Genomic DNA, 21,666 nt, shown 5'->3' with positions numbered 1-21,666 from the left:
CTAGGCTTTGTTTTTATTTCTATACATGTTTATTGATTGACTTTGCTCCTATAATTTTCAGACAGAACAACATCTATGTTAATATAAACATGAGGAGATATGGAATAATTACCAATGAGACAATTATCCCTCAGCATAAAAATGAAGTGGTAGAGAGCAATTGTAAGGTCACTGAACGGCCTTCAACATAATTACTTAGATTATATAATAATAAGATGTGGTATGAGTGCCAATGAACTACTCTCTATGCAGTTACCATGTATATAAAGTTATCAATTATAGGTACGACCTTCAATACGGGTCAAGTGGCTTACATTGAACAGCAAGCTATAAAGGACTCAAAATGACCAGTGTAAAACAATTCAAAATCTATTTAAAAAGAGGGAAACGCCTATGAACCATACCAACAAACGACAACCACTGGCTCCTCTGTTTTTATATCTGTGAAAACACTAAACAGTGGATTTTGGAATAATACCTAAGAGCAACTCATGATCAGTTAATGTCAACTCGGTTGTTTCCAATAAAGAAAGCTCTGCAGTGTTGTATGTTTCAAAAGTAAATATTTGAAATACACAATATGGCAAGGCGTCAAAAAGCTGTTGTGATGTGAGAATAAAATAGGTTGTGATCTTGATCATCAATATTATTATGGCTTATGCAACCGAGAGTAGCACTATAGTCCAGTACCCAGTAATGGCATGATTTGAATGTTAATCTTGATAAATATCGTTGCCTTGAACCTGCATAGTTCATTGCCATCTTTAATGCATTCGAAATTTTTAAAGAAATAATTTTGTGTTGGCTAAAAATCTTATGAGGTCTCATTTAATTTATTCACAATGTGTGTAAGACTTGGAACGATTTGATAGAGCACAATCTGATTAAAATACTTATCCTGTGTCCAAGCTTTGCTTACTTTGAATAGAGCATGACGATAGTACTGTCTATTTTCGTTTTGTCTTATAGTGTTGTATTGACACCTCTTCTAATTCGTATCAGTCGTATTTGCTTATGAATTCTCAAAATCATAAATTAAAAGTAAAGCAATCCTCCATTATAACCTATTTACGTTTTTAACCTTACGAAAAAAATCATTTTACCTAACACCACTGCATCTGTCATGATAGTTATCACCTCTTAAGAAATAAATTAGGGAAACAGAAGTTGTTATACAAGAAAATTCCCGGCTTTGGTCGTATGTATTATTCAAAGAGTTTACCGGAAATATTTTCTTGTCAGAATGGTCTTCAGAATTCCTTTGGTTAAAAAAAAATTAAATAAACCTTTCAAATGTACAGTTCATAAGATAAAAAATATTCCCTGTGGAACACCTCCCCCCTTTTTTGTGCTCTCTATGTTTAACCCTCGAATTAAGCTTTCCAATCTAATTAAGATTAAAACCTTGCTTTCTAACCAATCTATTCATGTACGGCCGGACCGGCAACTTTCTTTATTTAATACGAAAATCTACAGTGCCGTTATACACAATAAATAAATACCGAATATAAAAAGTGAAACTACAATTCATAACATAAAGTCCGAAGGCACAAATAAGAAAAAAAAGGGTTTGGTTTTTTTTTGGCAAACGGTGCCGGGGTAATTCTCTCGGTGTTCAAAATATACATGAAATATTTGCCACTGCCCCTTTTCTGTTCTATGAATTTTGACCCTGAGTTTTCTATCTATTACATGCCAAGAAATCTCGCTAAAAATTCCGGTCGACCCCCTACGGCAGTCATTAGTAGCTAAAGATTTGATTTCATTCAAGAAATTAATGTATGACCTTCATGTACGTGTCGCTTAGAACACGGCCATATACCAAATGGTCAAAATTAATCATCCATGTAATTTGCTCTATGGGGTGTTTGCAGAATTTCAACGGAGGCAATTTCTTGGCATGGAAAAATTTCTCTATCAACCCGTACATAATTGTTGAATTTTGGCACTTTTCGTCGTCCATAATATACTTAAGATCTCAGCGGTTTCCACAGAAATTAGCATATAATAATACACGATAAGGTACTTCATGGACAACAACAAGATACTTCAGATAATTTCACATTCGGGATGAGCTTCAATTTGAAAGTTTCCAAATTCGACGAAAAAGGGGACGGAAATGGCCCTTATGCTTTATCATAATTGAGTCAAGTATATAAACCCTTAGCAATTCATAGAAGCTTAAGTTTCCTGGAAACAAGTTTTAAAGAATAAATCCAGGTATCGATAACATTTCATCACGTAGACAGTCATGGTGTTTACATCTTATAAATCTTAAATTCAAGTTGACAAATAATAGGCGAAAGATAACAAAAAGTAGTCGATAATAAGCTGACAACGCCACGGCTACACAAAAAAAAATAATAAAAGTATACAAAACGTTTAGAAAATTTAAATAATCAATTTCCAATTCTAAAAGATGCATATTTAACTTCCATAGAGTTGTACGAAAAAAAGACATCCTTCTTGGTATGGCTCTGTTTATATACAGAAAAAAACAAATTTTTGATAACCATATATACTGACTTAACATGCTTAAAGTCAATGAAAACAAATAGTTTTAAGAAGACATGTAAAAAATATATGAAAATTCATTATATCAATCTTTGGCAAAAACAAAAAACATCATTATCAGATGGCAAACTACGTACGTACTTCAAGTTTAAACAAAACTTTGGATTGAAAATTATTTAAATATTATAAAAGATTTTGGGCAGAGGTGATGATTTCCACCAGATTCAGAATATCAGCTCATAGACTTCAAATAGAGTTAGGAAGATATCAAGGTATTATCAGGCAAAATAGATTGTGTATTCATTGCTCATCTGGCGAGGTAGAATATGAGAACCTTTTTTTTACTAACATGTACAAAGTATAAAGGTGAACGTTATGATCTTATTAATGCTATTTGTTTGAAATGTCCTAATTTTACCCAATTACAAAATCGTGAAAAATTTATTTGGATGATGAATAAAGAAGATCATGAAATTTTATGTAAAATTTGTTGTCTTATAGCCAAACATGAACATACTAATTAAAGAGTAGTGGGACCTTGTCACTTCACTTGCACCTGCTAATGCTATGCTAGAGTGTTAAATATGTATATATATGCATTTGTAAATATAATTACATACACCGACCGTTCGAGGGCTGTATAGCCAGTCAAGGTCGTTAAGCACTTCCATATATATAATTACATACGATTTTGGATGCCAAAACCTTTTAGTATCATCCCTTGGTGAATTTTGCATTAAAGTAAACAATTTTTTACTTTTGTGCACTTGTCACGAGGAGGTTAAGAGAGTATCTAATATTCCACTTACTAACATGTCCAAGTGCATTTGCCCTTGGTCTCTTTTCCATTTTAGTGACTTGTATTATTTATTCCTTCAACTGTTAGCAAACTATTTCCATTCTCAATTTAATATGGTGAATTAATAAATTATTAAACTATTTTTGCTGGCACTCTGGCATGGCAGAAAAAAAATCAAAGATATGAAACTTTGAAAGAACTAAAATAACTTATAAATAATAACAATAACAATTGTTTTATGATGTGACATTTTATATGATATATATATTCTATGATATTATATTCTCTTCATGTGAATTGAAATTTTAATTTTATCTTCATTATATGTTTATGTGTTAAGAATCAGAATGTATTGTGTATTGTTGTCATTATGTCCCGTCAGGGGCCCTTAATTGGAAAATAAAGAACTTTGAGTTTTATAGAAAACTAAAGAATGCAAGAACACCACCAAATCTGCCATTTGTAACTGCTTTTTACAGTTTGTTCTTATCGTGTGTTTTTACACCACTTTCCCAGGGTTAAGCAACCTCAAACATGTCTTAAACCTAATGTTAAGTCGGTTGTCGTTCCATAATGTTTGTTATTTCGTTAAATTGAATTGTTATATATAAATTAGGGCATTCGTTTCTTGTTTGTTAGTTTTTTTAGACCTGACTCTACACTATGGCTTTTTTTTCTCATTGATGAAGGCCGTACGGTACCCATAGTATCTTCGTCACTTTGACCGCTTATGGATAGTTGTCGCAGGCAAAGGTAATCCCACCTTAATAATATATATTGATATAATATATAGCAATATATAAATAAATATGGCATATATAAATATGGTGTGTTTATTGTGCAATGTCTTGACCTATTCCTTAGGTTTGTTCTGTTCGCGTAGCTAACATAAATGGAAATAAACTAAAATGTTCCGTATGATAAAACAAAATAAGCGAGGGTCAGTTAAGTATGAAAAGAATAAATAGACTAAAATAGAATATACTTTTTTATTAACCAAATTATGGCCACAGGAAAGTATATAAAATAAAAAGATGTGTGGTTACACGTATAAACATTTATAGAATATTAATGTCTTCAATCTTAACAATAGACATACATGTAATAAAAAAACAACAACAAATTGTATGAGTAATGTCAGAAGTACTTTACTATAGTTCTGAACTTCTATTAATGATATGTGTAGGCTAGGTTTTTGTTATGAATTGTGTTTGCAATGATAAGCATGCAAGAAGTAAACAAGTTTATTCAGATATTTGAAATTATGCTTTTCCATTAATCAGTATAGGACACTTGTTGTTATGTGAGGGTAGAATGTACTTTATCGTCAAGCGTCAAATATTTGTTTTCGCTACTTTTAGAGTCAAATGAGCCTATTTTTGTATTATCGTCATTCGTCATGTGGGGTATCCCATTCTTACCCTCTTATATGTTCTTAATTATAATCTGTCACAATACCATTATGAATAAATTAACATTGTATCTGAGAGCAGAACTTTATACACAGTGGGGACCCATTTATAACGTACACCCTCTGAATACCACGGAGCTAAAATTTCAGTGAAAATTCCACATTTAAGCGTGACATGTCTAAATCGTCATTAGTCCGTTCACATCGTGCTTATTTCATATTATACCGTTATGTTAGGTGATATATTAAAAAGTATTTTTGAAAGATTACTTTTTTGCAATGCGTATTTCATAAATTTCAGTTCACCTGAATTGAACATTTAAATTATCTTTGTCAGTATTATAGTGTCTTTTTCTACAATTTATACTAGAATTTCTTAGTTTCTATTACATGATTTCTTCTAAAAAAAAAAAGATACATTTTGCTCTTAAAGGTGTTATTATGAAGGTATCTTACTCGGTTGATTTTCTTTTGTAAACTCAACCGGCAAGGGATTTCAGAATTAAATTATTATACAAAATCAATAATTTTGAAAAAGAAATTCAACATCATCTGATACCACATTTCATATACATATTTTATACGAACAATGAAATGAAAATCTGGTCAGAAACTAGGGCTAAACTATACTGACAAGTTTCAATTAATGAAAGTTTGTTTTGCCTGTTTGCTATAAGATGAATATTGATCCAAGGAGGTTATATATATGATCTCATATAACCTCCTTGATTGTATACAGACAAAAATACTTCCATGCTAAGGGACGACATCAATAGTTCAATGTAGGATAAAAACTTAATTCATATAGTTTTTTCACTGACCCCCCCCCCCCCCCCCCCCCTACCCCCCTCTTAACTTAATTTGGGAAAAAATGATTGACCAATAAGTATATGTATAAAATCGATGTCAATTAAACCAAGGAGATTATAGATTAAACATAACTTGCAGCAATTTTGACCCAACACCCCAAACTATTTGAATTTAGTATTTTATCCTTCATTGATTTTTTTTATGTTGTTCCTAACAAAGCATACATTGTAGATTGTGACGTTTAAAATATTTCGAAATTCTTAATCTGACAGCACTTCTATAGAGATAATTTAGTTATGGTAATACCTTCTATGATGGAAATTTTATCCGTGTTGGAAAATAACACCGATTCGTTCCAATAAATATTCAATTGACCTGAAACATTTATTTAAAGATCGATTCACCTGTCAACTATTTGTTAAATATTTTTGTCGATAAAAACTATCGGCAAAGTTAGACACATTCGTTTGATTATATTCCATTAATTGTCTCTTCATAAGCGTATAATTTTACAAGTATAGAAAAAGGTTTACTTGATGCTCTGGATATATTGGCGGGCAAATTAAAAGAATCGACCGAAAAGGGGGGGGGGGGGGGTAATTAATACACAAAATTAGAGGATGCTTGCTGTTAAAACAAATACTTTAAAATACGTTACCGATTAAAACAGATATATACAATCAAAGGAGTGTAAACAGAAATTTTATATGTTTATGAATATTTCAAAATGTTTACAATTTATGCTCGATATACACAAGATTTCCGAAATATCATGTTGGTTGTTTATATATCAAGGAATTGTATATTTGAATATACAATTCCTTGTTAATATCAAGGATTTATTTACTATGCAAATCATTGTTTATATTAAATGGTAAAGTGCATTCTGAAAAATATCTACAAAAAGTGATCTTAAGTCTTATTTTTTACCGACCTACTTCCCATATAACATATTACAAAAGGAGCGGTAGCATTTATTTACAAACATTCTTTCACCCTCCGTGACCCTGTCACGTGACATCTTTATCAATGAAACCTGGGAAATAATTCCATGACGCATGTCATGAATAATTAACTTTACTACAAATTACACACAACTTCATTTGTTTATTTTCATACTTAAAATAGGAAGCAACGAAGTAACATATCAAATTTTTTCCCGCGTGTCGTGAAATTAAAGAAACAATAGAAATAAGATCGTCATAAATAAAATGATGAGAGACACGAAAGCTGTTGATTCAGAGTCTGGATTTTTACCGGTTTCTGATATGGAGGATGGAATTGTTGATGGCGGAGAAAATGTCCAGTATCTCTTCCCAGGCGTTCAAGTCGTAGAAGTTGTAAGTAGAAAGATTTATTTATAAGATTGCAGATCTCCTTTTCTAGTGAGTTCTTTATATAATTAATTTGCGCGATTTCATGTTTATGAAATACATAAAATTATACTATATAGCTGAAGTTTTTTTTTCTTCTTTTTTTTAAATTTAAAAAAATAACAATAACTTTAAATTAAAAACAAAATGAAGAGTTTGAAAATGTTATGTGAGATAAAAAAAAATCTTTAAAAAACCACTTCCGTTTCTTTTTATTCTTATTATTAATATCAATAATAATAATAATAATAATAACCGTAAATTATATACAAATATTGAAGAAAAAAAACTAACCGTTAAAACGATTTATGTGGATAATAATGTTCTTCGATGGTTTTATTTATGATGTTTAATTGTAAATATTACAGTTTGTTATTTTCGGCTACAAACCGCATATAAATAGATGGATACGAAAAAAGATTTATAGCTGTATCAAAAAGGGGTGTATATAAGTGCTGTCTCGCACATTAAAACATTAACTATCTGTATACAAATAAAACCACATGGCGCTAAAATGTAAGAAGGAAGTCATAATACAAAATCACAGAGGAAATAATACTTCAAAATTTTATAAATGCGGAAAAGTTAATGATTTAATAGTCATGATAGTAATGACATATAATCTTACTTCTGACGCAATTTTACAATGCACAAGAAATTTAAATAGTTAGTCGTTTATGGTGTGTTTATGGCTACTCCTTTTAAACACGTTTTAAGTTAACAAATGATCCATATGATGTCACCGCCACTATATATACTATTTACTATTTGTATAAATCAATTGACAAACAACGTAAACATTATTTGTTATTTAAAAAATGCACACCCAAGGAGTTGTGGGTGAATGAACAATTTAATACTCTTTTTCGTATCATATCCTACAAGATAAATTACATTGTAGTACCACAAGTCCCATATCTAATGTCAACAAAGGAGTGAGGATGAACATATGCGACCACATCGGGTGTAAGTTGTTAAAAACCCCAGGGTGAAAACACATAACATATGGGACTCCTAGGAGTGTAAGTTGTTAAAACCCCAGGGTGAAAACACATAACATATGGGACCCCCCATGGTACAATTAGATTAATAATTTGTTCCTTCTGTAGTGATCCCAATTCAGAAATTCTCAATGAATGTTGTTACTTACATAACATGTTTTTCGCGGTATTATTTGAATCGTGTTTAAAACATCATATTTTTGGACGTTGGCCAACTTTTACTGAATAATTCGTTTTTGAGTGTTATAGAGTGGAGGATTGGCTAAAGTATGTTTTTGTTTTGTTTCTATTTCTGTACAATAGTGCTCTTTGCATCGTCAAATATAGCACATGCAATGTGTTTTGCCATGGTAACCAGACTTTTCCACAAGATTCCTGAATGATGACGTATTTTGTAAATAATCAATAAGAAGTTTCATAATTAGTTAGATATAGCTGATTTGAAACATATTCCTGCTTTGGTACATTTTTGACTCATTAGCTGTTGTTTTCGTTGATTAGATTTTTATCAGTTACAAATCGATCTGAATACTTAATATTGATTTGTGAGGAATCCAGATTTTTCTGGCATACTCTAAGTTTGACTGCTTTATACCAGATAAAACATGTAAAAATTAGTAATCTGTTTTTACGATTGTATCATGACATCTTATAGAATCGATATTTTATAGCAAATTAACGCCTTGAAAAGAAATCCAGTTGACTGGAAAATGTATTCATGTTGAATTTACAAATCAACCTGAAAGTAATATCGTGTGAAAAAAGTTCCAACTAGAGTTTTTCACACCTAATATATAAGAATTTTTACATGTTTTGTACCATGCTCGGATTCAGGAGGGAGAGGGACAGATTCACAAGTAACCTAGTGTCTTCACTTTCTGAGACAATTACCTTAGCCTTCTTTTTCTTTCCTCTTGATCTGATTTAAATTAAAATATTAAAACCGCTCAATTCCTGGTTCAGTAAAAGGACGTCGGTATTAATAAAAGAAAAATGTCACTTTTCTCTACGCAAATATTTGATATGGTCAACACTGACCATTTAACGATCAATGCGTCATAAAATGAATAAATAAGTCTTTTGTCCAAATGTGACTTTATTTGATTATAAACAATAACATCTTTCACGGTATGCGAAAGCCATGAATGAACAAATGTGGGATTGAAATGTTTGATATAAAGCATTACGTAGAGTTATATAATAAATAATCTTTTCTCAAGTGAACAAATAAGACTTTGATCAAAATATTCCTTATAATGAATAAAATCCAAGAGATGTAGGGATACGGTTTATATGTGACAACGATTTACTTAACTACACTATATAGACGAAAAGTCACTAATCACATTAAAGGAAAGTAGCACATAATATTACATTTAAAAACTGATTTTAGAATTAAGGTGGTCCTTTTTTTAAATGACAGGTTTCAGTGTCGGTCCAAACTCATGTTACTCGGGTTGTTTTATGACATTATCCCGGCAACCGGTTTCTTGATTTTAATGTTTTTTATGACCCCAGACAAGGAGTCTAAATCCCTTTTCATCTTATCTTTTTATAGCTATGTAGTTTCTTCTTATGTTGGACTGTTACACCACTGCCCCATGTTAGGTGGAGGGTTTAGCGCAAGCAAACTAGTTTAACCCACCACATTCTGTTACGCCTGTCTCAAGTCAAAAGCCTGTTTCAGTGGTTGTAGTTTGTTGGTGTATATAATTTTATTTTTTATTTTTTAACATAAATCATACCATTCATTTTCTAGTTGAATCGTTTTACATTTGTCATTTCGGGGCATTTTATAGATATCTATGTGGTTATATGCTTTGATCATTGTTGAAGGACGTGCGGGTACCTATAATTTTAACTTCCATTTTATTCGGTCTCTGGTGGCAATTGTCACATCGGCTGTTTATAATTTATGCACAATTGTTTATAAAAAGTCATTTCTATACACGTCGTCCTGAACATGCACGAAATATTCGTCACTGAACGTTTAGCAACCATCAATCAATCAATCATTTTAATACATTTACTAGTATTATTTTTTTTTGTATTTTCAGAAAGAACTACATGTCACAAACCCCCAAAAAAGAGATGATGCATCAAGTTCATTTAGTTCTATGGGAAGTGATGGAAGTGCAGATTTCAATGCAAAACTGGAAGAAATCCAAGAACGAGCAGCATGGGGTGGCAAATTAGAATTTATGTTGACAATGATTGGATATGCCGTCGGACTTGGAAATGTCTGGAGATTTCCATACCTCTGCTACAAAAACGGTGGAGGTGGGTGGCGTTTAAATCAAATTCAAAATAAATGGTTTTATATTTTAATCAAGAGAGAAACGAATGTTTAACATGTTAAATGAGTAAAATAGTAAGACAGTAAGAAACATTTTTTTACAATGACTTTAAGCGCACATACATGAAAAGAACATGTACCGAAAGAGAACATGAAAATTTAGTCATTTCGATGTACGACAAATATAACCTTGTTGTTTTTTGACACATTTCCCGTTTTAATTCTCAATTTTATTGTCTTTATCACATATTTTTTCAGGTGCGTTTTTGTTGCCTTACTGTATCATGTTAGCTGTAGTTGGTTTGCCGTTGTTCTATATGGAGCTGGCACTAGGACAGTACGCTAGTCTAGGTCCTATAACAATATGGAGACTTAACCCTCTAATGAAAGGTATGTACAGGTTTTTTTATTTGACAATATGATACACCAAATGAATTATTTTAAACATCCCTCTCTCATTAAATGGTTGGTTTAAGTCTAACATTCTCTGATAAGTTACGTTTACTGACCTTTTGTAAAACTTTAAATGTAGTACATGTATAGACAACAGTCATGACAGTTTTAAAATTTAGAAAAATGCAAACAAGCTAAAAAAAAAAAAATGCTCGTGTTTTTGACAAGTACGAATCTTGATTTCGAATGCAGATTATTTTAGAAAAATAAATCTATTATAACTTTCTTTTTTCTTTCAGGTCTTGGCTATGCTATGGTTATAGTGTCATGGTTAATTGGATTATATTACAACGTTGTTATAGCACACGTTCTTTATTATCTTTACTCTTCTTTTACTTCCGTGTTACCATGGACAACGTGTGATAATGATTGGAACACCGTGCACTGCCTTATTCCAACTGACTCGGAATTTAAGAAAAATGGTATGTATATTTTCATTAGGAAAACGCTATTTAAAGCTTTGATATTAAAATATGAAACTTAAGTACATGTGCATGGCTTGAAGTTTTGAATACTTAATTACCATATTTTGTTTTGACTCATATCGCATACACACCCAAATGCATACACCACACACGCATAAGTTACACAATTGTGCTGATTATATTGGAACTTACTTTGAGTTCTTTTTGTTTACAGAATCACTATTCAATGCAACTCTCGAGACTACTACTACGAGTTCTCCCAAGCTCAACTTCACCAGAACTCCCAGCGAGGAATATTACAGGTATAATCATATTCAGTTAATTTGGTCAAATCTGCTGCCGTGTGTTTTATTAAGATTCTTGCATATTGCAGTGGAGTTGACCATACCAAAATAGCAAATACCCACAGGTACTTTTCTCTGAGAAAACAAATTACCTATATACTTTAATGTAACACTGTTATATTTCAATATATAGGTAAAAATAATAAGAGACAGATGCCTATTCGTATTGTATATCTAAAATGTTGTAGGTGTTATTAATCTATCATACATGTACATGGAAATTAATCATAGTATCCTGATTTTTATTGCAGGTTTAATGTACTTGCACAGAATGATTCAATAGACGAGTTTGGAACCATACAATGGCATTTAGCATTATCTCTCTTTATTGCTTGGCTCCTGGTGTTCTTGGTCCTAATGAGAGGAATCAAGTCCTTAGGAAAGGTAGGTTCCACATGATTGTTTTTGTCATGCCTTATTACGGTTTTACAATTACAGTCTTTTGCTATGTATTATGTACCCTTCCGTTTTGTGCATACATATATTGACCCATCGTGTTTTTAACAAGTATTACTTTACAATACAAACATGTCTCAAGGAAGAAACGCTTGCGCTCCCCATAAAAGATCTATAGTTCATAAGCAATTATAAGGACAACAAAAGGGTATTCAACTCTTTTTTTTTTCGTATATTGCACTAGTGTGCACCTTAGAAAAATGTGACTTAACCATTTTTTGCGATTACAAGTCCGCAATTGTTCATTCTGTCTTATTTACCACAGCTTTTTATAGTTATATATACTATATAATTTATCATGACATAATAAAACCAATTCTACTATAATAAAATTATTGGTTTCCATATGATAGGAACAAATACCCATTATTGAAGACAAGATGTAGTAGACAAGTTCAACGTATAAACATTGAAAACATTCAAATATTAAACCTTAATAAATGTAAAATCGACATTGAAAGAGATAAAATGTAAATAAGTTTTAGAAGTAACATGTGTTGCTCAGAAGCCGGATATTATTAAGTGGTGTCCGTATCCTGTTTTGATAAATCTACTTCTTGGTAATTAACTATATTTCCTATGATAGATATTTGATCACATAAAAAACGATAAACATGGCGCATTATTAGTAAACAATATATTGTTGACATGATTTATATTCCAATAAATATTTTATATTTACCTTCAAAAAACAAATTTATGTAACAGCTTACGCAAAATAATGAGGGAAAAGAACATCCCACCCAAACACTCTCCGATTATAATCATTAGACAGTATTTTAACCCTTTATTTCATTTTATAGGTTGTATATTTCACTGCCATATTCCCCTATATCATGCTGACAGTTTTGTTTATCCGGGGTGTTACCTTACCAGGAGCAGGCACTGGGATTGCATACTATTTGAAACCCGACTTCGAACGTCTGCTCGACCCACGTGTCTGGAGTGATGCTGCAACACAGATCTTCTACTCACTGAGTGCCTGCTCAGGAGGATTAATTGCTATGGCAAGCTACAACAAATTCGACAACAATTGTTATCGAGATTCTTTAATTGTCTGCCTTATCAACTGTGGTACAAGTATTTTTGCCGGCCTTGTCATCTTTTCTGTTCTTGGTTTCATGGCCTTAGAGAAAGGAGTAGGAATAGCGGATGTCGCTGATGATGGTAGGTGTAATTTGTAACGATATACTACCGTGTTATGTAAAATATGTTAATCATATTAGATTGATTTCACAGTGCAATTTCATACTTATTTAAAACAATGTTTGAAAAACTGATGCTTGAATGATCAGGTACTGTCATACAGATTCCGTTTCAGCCTTTAAAAACGGTCTTAAAACTTATTCGAAAAATGGTTCATAAAAGATTTCGGCTGCAAACAGAGTCTCTAATTTTGCTTACACGTATATTTGGCGTGTTGTTGAATATTCTAACGTTGTAGTATTCTTTTTTTATAGGACCTGGATTGGCTTTTGTTGTTTATCCAGAGGCACTCTCCCGAATGCCTGTGTCACCAATGTGGGCTGTGTTTTTCTTCATCATGATGGCTACTCTTGGCTTTGGTTCAGAGGTAAGTTTTCGTGTGCATTTTATAAATTGTGAGCGAAAAACGTCTTTCTCGATATTGTTTGGAATTGAAAATTACAGACTATCTGAAATTTAATTTTAACGATTCATGAAAAACGAAGACAGCATAAGCAGTATCCTCATTATTTGTTTTTGTTTTACTTATAGATTATAAATATGTAAATATAGGAAATATCTTTTTTGTTTCAGTTTTCAATTATTGAATGCGTACTGAGTGCAATAGGAGATGAATTCCCCATTTTGAGAAAAGAAAGGAAATACAACATTGCTTTCCGTGCAACCTTTTGCTCTGTTGCATTTTTACTGGGACTTCCAATGATATGTAATGTAAGTATTTGTTTAAGACACGTATGTACTTATAAGTTATATAATTTTAATAATGGTGAAAAGACATGGTGAGGTCATCATGTTTAAAAATACCATTTGTGAAAGTTCATTCGTTGACTGAAGGTGAACTTACGTCGTGGAACTTATCCGTATTTATTTCCATGGACATATTGAATGAATTTCTATGGTCTGTAATTGATTGGTACCTATATTACCGATATAACTTTTATATTAATAAACCATATACCAAAGGAATCGCGGCGAACCTTACAACAGAGACCAATAGCTAAATGTACAATCTATATTCAATTATTAATTAAACAATAAACTGTAAGTGGTATTTAAATTGCTGGTTAATGGAAAAAGAACCATACCACGGAAAAGCAAATTATGCTTTTAATGGTACCAAACCTTTTTAAGTGATGATAAGTTCTTGGTTCTTTTTTATGTTAATTTCGTACTTTCCAATGATGATTACTGATACTGAATCATACATAGAAAACAATAAACAAAGGGTGATTTGTTTCATTTCTTCTGAACAGTTATAACGTTTCCTCTCTGATGGTTTGATATCTTGTTGGTCTACCATACAAGTCATAGCTTGCATCTTTTTAATTAATGACAGCGAAATAACTTTACTAGTCAACACAAAATAGAAAAATGATATCTATCATAAAAAAGATGACATGCTAGTTTATTTGTACATCAGTTGAAAAAAAAAATAATGTACATGATATTATGCACTTTGAACTAATGTCTTTATTGTTTTTAATTTTTCAGGGTGGTATATTCTTGTTGAACCTGGTAGATTATAGTGTAGGCGGGTTCCCACTGTTAGTTGTTGGTCTGGTGGAACTGATCACTATCAATTGGGTCTATGGTACGTACATATATATACAGCAATATAATGAAGACATCTGGTTGATTCAGAACTAAAAATAGAAAAGCACTTGAGCCAAACTTTATAAGACAACCTGTTGATTTTCATCGAGAAAAGAAATAAGTATCATAGCTGCTTCAAGGTTAAATACAGATCATTAGTCTATTGTAATCTTTAGATGTATTTTGTGTTTTTTTATTTTGTCCTGCTCTTCTCATTAAATAATTTCTAACAAGTTCTCCATGACTAATGATCATCTGCAAAAAAAGAAAGAGCATTCCATCTTGAACTTAGTGTTGTATGTCTTTTGCGTATTTCATGATATTTTGCATGAATTTATTTTGACAAAAAAATGGATACCCCTTTTTATTACAATTGAGACAAGTCTAATACCCGTTTCTATTACCATTGAGACGAAGCTTTATACCACTTTCTATTACTATTGAGAGTCAAGCTTGATATCATTTTCTTTTACTACCTCTAGGTTACAGCAAGTTTGCAGACAATATACACATGATGCTTGGCCATCAGCCTGGTAAATACTGGTTTATATGTTGGAAATATGGATCTGCATTAGTCATTGCTGTAAGTTATATGTTTTTTTCATTCAATAATGATTTTAAGTATCAAAATAAAAAAAACGTCATATAGTTAATAATTATTAGATCTTGTAAAAATTCTTTTAGCTTTATTGTTACTAAAAAAAGAAGAGAGGTATACAACTATGTAGCTACTTTTGTTGTTAATTAAAGCATTTGTTAAATTTTCATTACTTTTAAAGTCTTTTTAATGTAACATTGGTGTATTCAATGTAATACTATAATTGAATGAAAATGAAGGTAGGATTTCTATGTGCACAAATTTGATATGCACTTTTATAATTGCATTTTCTACTATTTTGCAGATAACTATAATTATGAACATTGCTATGTACAAAGAACCAGATCTTGATGATGTTCTGTATCCTGAATGGGCCAAGAGTTTAGGATGGTTGATTGCTATGTTCCCTATAGTTGTTATACCAGCATGGTTCCTTTATAAATACTGCCGAATTGGAGGATTTGAGGTTAGTACTAAAATCATCATGATGATGAAACATTAAATAATGCAGATTCGAAACTGCTTGATTGTAAAACATCTTAACGAATAGAAACTATATTTACAATTATAACACGAATCATTCTATTGTTAAAAGCAAAGTATTGTATTGGTAGCACCAATCAATTTCGAAATAAATTAAAATGATATCTTCCAATTTGAGTCTGTCAATGCATCCCTCAAAAGTTATTACTCCATTTGATTACAGAGACGAAACGATGAAACACCTTAATTGCATTTTAAAGTAGTGATAATCAAAATAATCGAAGCATAATACTTTCTTAAAGTACTATTACTTGTAAGATGTCTCTGAGAATATTCTATATCTGTATCATATCTCATAAAGCACCAAACTCTGCAATTTTCAATAATACAAACATAGTATTACAGCATTTTTTAAATTTTACAGTTGATGAAGATGGGAGTGAAACCTTTACCATCATGGGGACCAATCAGTAAAAGTAAACAGAGACAATATGCCGATGTTGAAAGCAGTGTAGATAAACGTCTATCAAACCCAGCTTTGGCCAGATTAATGGGGAGTAATGCAACAACAGTAACTGAGTGCTCACCGGCATCATCGACCATGAACTTGATAAGGAGCAAAAATTTAAGTGAATCAGATGTTTGATGATAGTTTTAATTAGAATGGACGTTAAACGGTTATTCGGGTATTTCAGTTACCATCCGCACATACGGAGGTATAGATCATGATTGGATACTGTATTAACACTATCTAAATATAGAACTGACACTGTCTGCATACATCACTGACACCGTCAAACCATGGAAGTAAAATATAATACTTCCATAGTCAAACTAAAGTGATCTGTCCGTAAAAGTAATATGTGATATTTTGCACAATACAGGTTCTGTAGTGTAAAACAAACAGTCAAAATTTGATTGAAATTGATTATTTGAGGTTTAGATAAACTTGGGTAACTACTTAAGAGGCAATTTTTGAATATCAAACTTTTTATTTGTTAATTGTTTGAATTTATTGATTAATAGTTTCAAACAGTTTTGATTAAATTTTACCTTAATATGAAGCTGCAAGATGTTGCCACAATATTTTCTCGCCGTTATTGTATATTATAGTTATATATAATACCCGCAGACGTTTAGGGCATTTCCACAAGATATGCATCTATTGATTGAGTAAAATTCATTTTGACAGTAACCATTATCCATCATATTTTCAAAAGTTAACATTATTAGCTGTAGAGACAGTTGTTCATGACCATTTTTAGACTTTCATTAGAGCAGGATCTCATTTGCCATACTGTGTTCTCTACATATAAATGTGTTATGGCGTGTTATTTAAGTAGTTGATATATACAATTTAAATAGCGTTTTTTAGTTGTTGTTAAAAGTGATATGACAAATATTAGTAAATGAGAAGATGAATATTTGTAAATAAGTTGAAGGATTTGTTTGATTTTATTTGTATCCATTATTTGAAACATGAATGTGAGACATGTAGAAAGTGTAGGAATGATGTGCAAAGTTTGAATGGTAGTTGTATTGTTTTATTGGGAGGGTAAACTTATGAATATTGATGGCATTCTTTATATATGTTGCTTTTGTGCTAGTTTACACTGCCAATTACCTAGTCTAGTTAATTCTTATTTCTTATATAATAAAAACTGACTTTAAAGTAGTGGTTTACAAATACTTACATGAATGATTTCACGAATAATTTTTCTGTTGAACTCTTTTATCAAGTGACAAAAGGGATTTCTCAAAATGAAAACTAATTAATAACTATTATATATCAGTAACATTTATTTCAAGAGTAATATTTAAAAATAATATGTGTATTAGAAAGCAGTTTTGGACATCAAAGGATAAATTATCCTCCTTTTTATAGATTAAGTGTTTTCTTAATTCTCACATTTATTTTATAATATTAATTTGATCCTGTACAGAGATTTACCATTCCCCACTGCCCAACCCATAGTCATTAATTGTGTCAAAAATTTCATGTATGTTCCCAATGAAGCAAATTTTAAATCAAGTAATACTTGCTAATCTCTTATGCTACTGCTGTAAACCAGTGTGTACAAAATTGTCAAGAATGATGTATGATTGACTAGTCAAATCTGGTTGCCATTATGCGGTCAAGATCTTTTTTGAACCATAAAGAGGGCATATTTTTTTAATCGAATGTTATTGATCCCGTTTTATTTATGTGATGCAAGAGCAATTTTATCTTCTGCCTAAATTTACCCTCATGTTTATCTTGAATCTCAAAAATTATATGCATTTAGAAATATTGTTGCTGTTATAAGTCACCAAATTTGTATAAAAGTTTTTATCGAATACTTGATTATTGAAAGTCAACTTGATTTATTTTTGTATGTAATGCTTGCAGTTTGTTATTTACAATAAAAGTGAAAAATAACTGATTTGTTGCTTTGTACTTCAGCTATGGTTTATACATTTCGACCTATTGCCTTGTATATCTATGCTAACATTGAATTCATGACCGATTTCAATTGTATTTTAATTTCTAGTCAACTGCAAAATAAGGAGAGAATCTTCCAACGTAATTCTGCACAAACCAGAGATATATTGTAACGGGAATTCCTGTACATATATTTGTTGTTATTGTTTTGTTTATACATAGACTGGCCGAAATACAGAAAACATAAAATGCAATAGTACATTTCAAGACTTCAAAGTTTAAACATGCATTCTGTGACTTAATTTATTAAATTATATGCTCCTGGATTTATTTGTTCTTTCAACAAAATAGAAAGAATGAAGAGAAACGGTAAAACAAGGAACATTGATTGTATGACATGATTATCCAAGGTATTTAAAGCCTACTTGCTTGACACGAGCAATATTGAAATAATTTCAGATTTTCGAATTTGCATTTAATATGATAGAAAGAGATACGATGGGGGTATCACCTTTTTCCTACAGATAAACAACAGTCATAAGGCCTAATTTTATCGAAAGGACTATAATATAAATGCGATATTGGTACACCGCAGATAGGGTACTAGTCTCAAGTTGGACATGTGTATCTTTATATTCTGTTTATGAAAAATGAAGTTTGAACTAGACATTTTCTAAAGGGACTGGAATAGAAAGATTCATGCAAATGTCATAATGAAGAGGGAAAGGAAAAAAGATAGACAATGGTTTCATAAATATTACGTATCACATACTATTGTCGATGTATCTACATGATATCTTTCCGACTTATATAAATGTCTATGTTCAATCATAGAAACACTCATTTAAATGTAAACTTCATAATTTGGCGTCATTCGTCAGCCAAAGAAAACATACACACATTTGGTCTCTTGTGAAGAATTGTCTCATTGGCAATTATATCGCATCTGGTTTTTTTTATACACATATACGCTGATACACAACAATAATATATTTGATATATCAAAGCTTCCTAAACATTAGGAACAAGCAGGTGCTCTTTTAAGATTGATATGTCTTAAACTAACTACAAAACCATGTAGATTAAGACAAAAGAACCAAAATTCTTTACGAAAACTTATAATATCTTTCATCTACACAACAAAAAATGCCTGTACCATATCAGGAATATGACAAATGTTATTCATTCATTTGGTGGGTTTGACTTTCCGTTTTTAATTCTCCTTGGAGTTTAGTATTTTTGTGATTTTACTTTCACCAAGAATCATTGAACTGAACAGAGTTTCTTTCTATTTTTCATGAATGATAAAAAAAAAAACATATCATGTTTTTTTTAAGCAAATTATATGTTCTCTTTGACAATCTTAAGATGGTAACACCTAATCATATCAACAAAATGAAACAGCATGTATTAATCCATGATTTTTCCGACAGGACTTTAGAAGTACAGCATTGGCACACCACAAATAATATTTTTTTCATAATGAAGTAAACTAAAGTACCTTCATATTAGACTTTTAAAACATTACCTTTGCAAGATTTTGAAGGTAAAAGTTTTGTGGCTTTAATAAACAATGAAGTTATCTTTAACGATATCCTGTGTTTTCATCTTTAATGTTTGTTTTGAATTGAATCGATCATGTGTAAGGTGTGGGATGGTGGGACAAAACATATTCTTATCATAGTACTTAATGTACTGCCTACGTAGTGACATAAACAAAAATAAAATCAATTTCTAATTATAAGAGACACGATATTAATTCAGACATTTTCAATTCTAAAATAGACAAATCCTAAATGCAGCTTTATTGATTTCGTTCCTAACGTCATACGCAGTAGCGACTTGTTACTATTGGTATCAGGTTCGATCTTATATAAAATCAATTGAGCAGTCTAGAATAAAAGCGATGACATTTTGCCAATTGATTAATTTAGTACAAATTGTTACGATGGGAATTTAATTCTTATATAAATGATTTAAGACAATTGAAGATGATTAAGCTTGAACACTTAAATTGTGATCGTTGTAAAGAGTATCGCGCTCTGACGATATATGACCTTATAAGGAGAACATAGAATCAATTAGAGGACAAAGCTTTAATAGATATTGCCATCTATAATTGTAAAGAGAACGTTAATAATGCAATATAGATGATATAAAACTAAAAAAAGGACGGGTAGTTGGTTCAATCCGTTTTTATATCATTCTATGAACATAGCATTTGCAAAACTTCTTGATGATAATTTTCTGCTTGCACACTTGTGTTTTGTTATCTATATTGAAGTATTATAGTCCATTCAACTGATATATCGAAAATAAACTGACAGTACAAAGGCTAAAAAGGCAACAGACAAACAGAAAAATAAAAGTATAGAAAACTATGAACTAAGCTATACGAACCCCACCAGAAAATGGGGGTGATCTCGGGTGCTCCAGAATGGAAGTAGATCCTGCTCAACATGTGACACTCGCCGTTTTGTTTATTATATTACAAACCGATAAATAATCTTATTCGGTAGGTCACATTCGTGAAAAGGGAATCGGATTGTATTTTTTTTACATCTGCACTCTGTATGCAGGCGCTGCTAGAATGTTGCTACATAGAAATAGAAGTATAATAATTGGGCAGCTGAAATCATCTCTTTTGACGTAAAGTTGTTTTCAACCGACTCTCATTGTCAATTTCTAGATTTAAGTCAAGATATGAGGTAGACTTAGCTGTATATGTTGTATCTTTTATCCCTAGTTCGATGGGATACATACGTTCAACAGTCACCAAACTTTGAATTATTTAATGAGAGAACATCATCGATACAGCGGAAAAACAAAGTTAAAGGATACTTTTAACTTCTTTTCTTTCTCCCTATGAATATGCTGTATGCACCCAGCCTCTTTGGATAAAGGAACAATTCGACAAGAAGAGAACATACTTTTTGTATGTACTGTAAAAGATTTTTGGAATTTTTTAGTATCCACAGCTGATTCACGCCACTTCTAGACAGTTTCACAATAACTTTGAGGCCCGGCTTTGATTGCTGATAAAATAGATGTTGATAATTTAGAATGATGTTTCGTGGAGCATTTGAAAAACCCAGCAATATACGGTTGTTTGTAGGGACACTTTATTATGTAGTTTAGGTATCCAATACAGTGATGGAAGATCCAGCTCTTTATCATTACTGGTCTTCGCTTGCTTTTATTATTCAACTGATCCGAATTGAGAGGCAAGAGAGTAGTTAAAGCTCAGATCCTTGATAGTCTCTTCTTTACAAATTTCATACTAATTAGCTTCGTTGGAATTCTAATTTGGCCTATCTGTTGTTTAAACCTATACCTTTTTTGGCATGTGTATTTATATTAATGTATTCTTATTATATTTTTATTTCTTTTCCGCTTTTAACTTTCTTCGAATTGTTTTGCGTTATTGTCAAATTGTAAACGCCAAAACGACATTTTTTTCTAATTTGCTAATTGAATGGTAT

General features: G+C 31.3%; 1 protein-coding gene across 1 annotated transcript; it reads left to right on the top strand.

Moving 5' to 3' along the window:
- The first annotated feature begins 6,565 nt into the window (after positions 1-6,565).
- LOC139481365 (sodium- and chloride-dependent glycine transporter 1-like) lies at positions 6,566-18,178 on the top strand. The gene is made up of 13 exons (XM_071264662.1): positions 6,566-6,874; positions 9,966-10,188; positions 10,463-10,594; positions 10,897-11,079; positions 11,297-11,384; positions 11,678-11,810; positions 12,686-13,049; positions 13,343-13,455; positions 13,662-13,799; positions 14,580-14,679; positions 15,164-15,264; positions 15,584-15,745; positions 16,187-18,178. Exons 1-13 carry the CDS (start codon positions 6,746-6,748, stop codon positions 16,406-16,408), a joined length of 2,088 nt encoding a protein of 695 aa, XP_071120763.1. The 5' UTR covers positions 6,566-6,745; the 3' UTR covers positions 16,409-18,178.
- The last annotated feature ends 3,488 nt before the right edge of the window (positions 18,179-21,666 follow it).

This window comes from Mytilus edulis, chromosome 7 (assembly GCF_963676685.1).
Source record: "Mytilus edulis chromosome 7, xbMytEdul2.2, whole genome shotgun sequence".
Classification (NCBI taxonomy): Eukaryota; Metazoa; Mollusca; class Bivalvia; order Mytilida; family Mytilidae; genus Mytilus; species Mytilus edulis.
The sequence above is the reverse complement of the archived record's forward strand: the minus strand, read 5'-3'. Positions and strand labels throughout refer to the sequence as shown.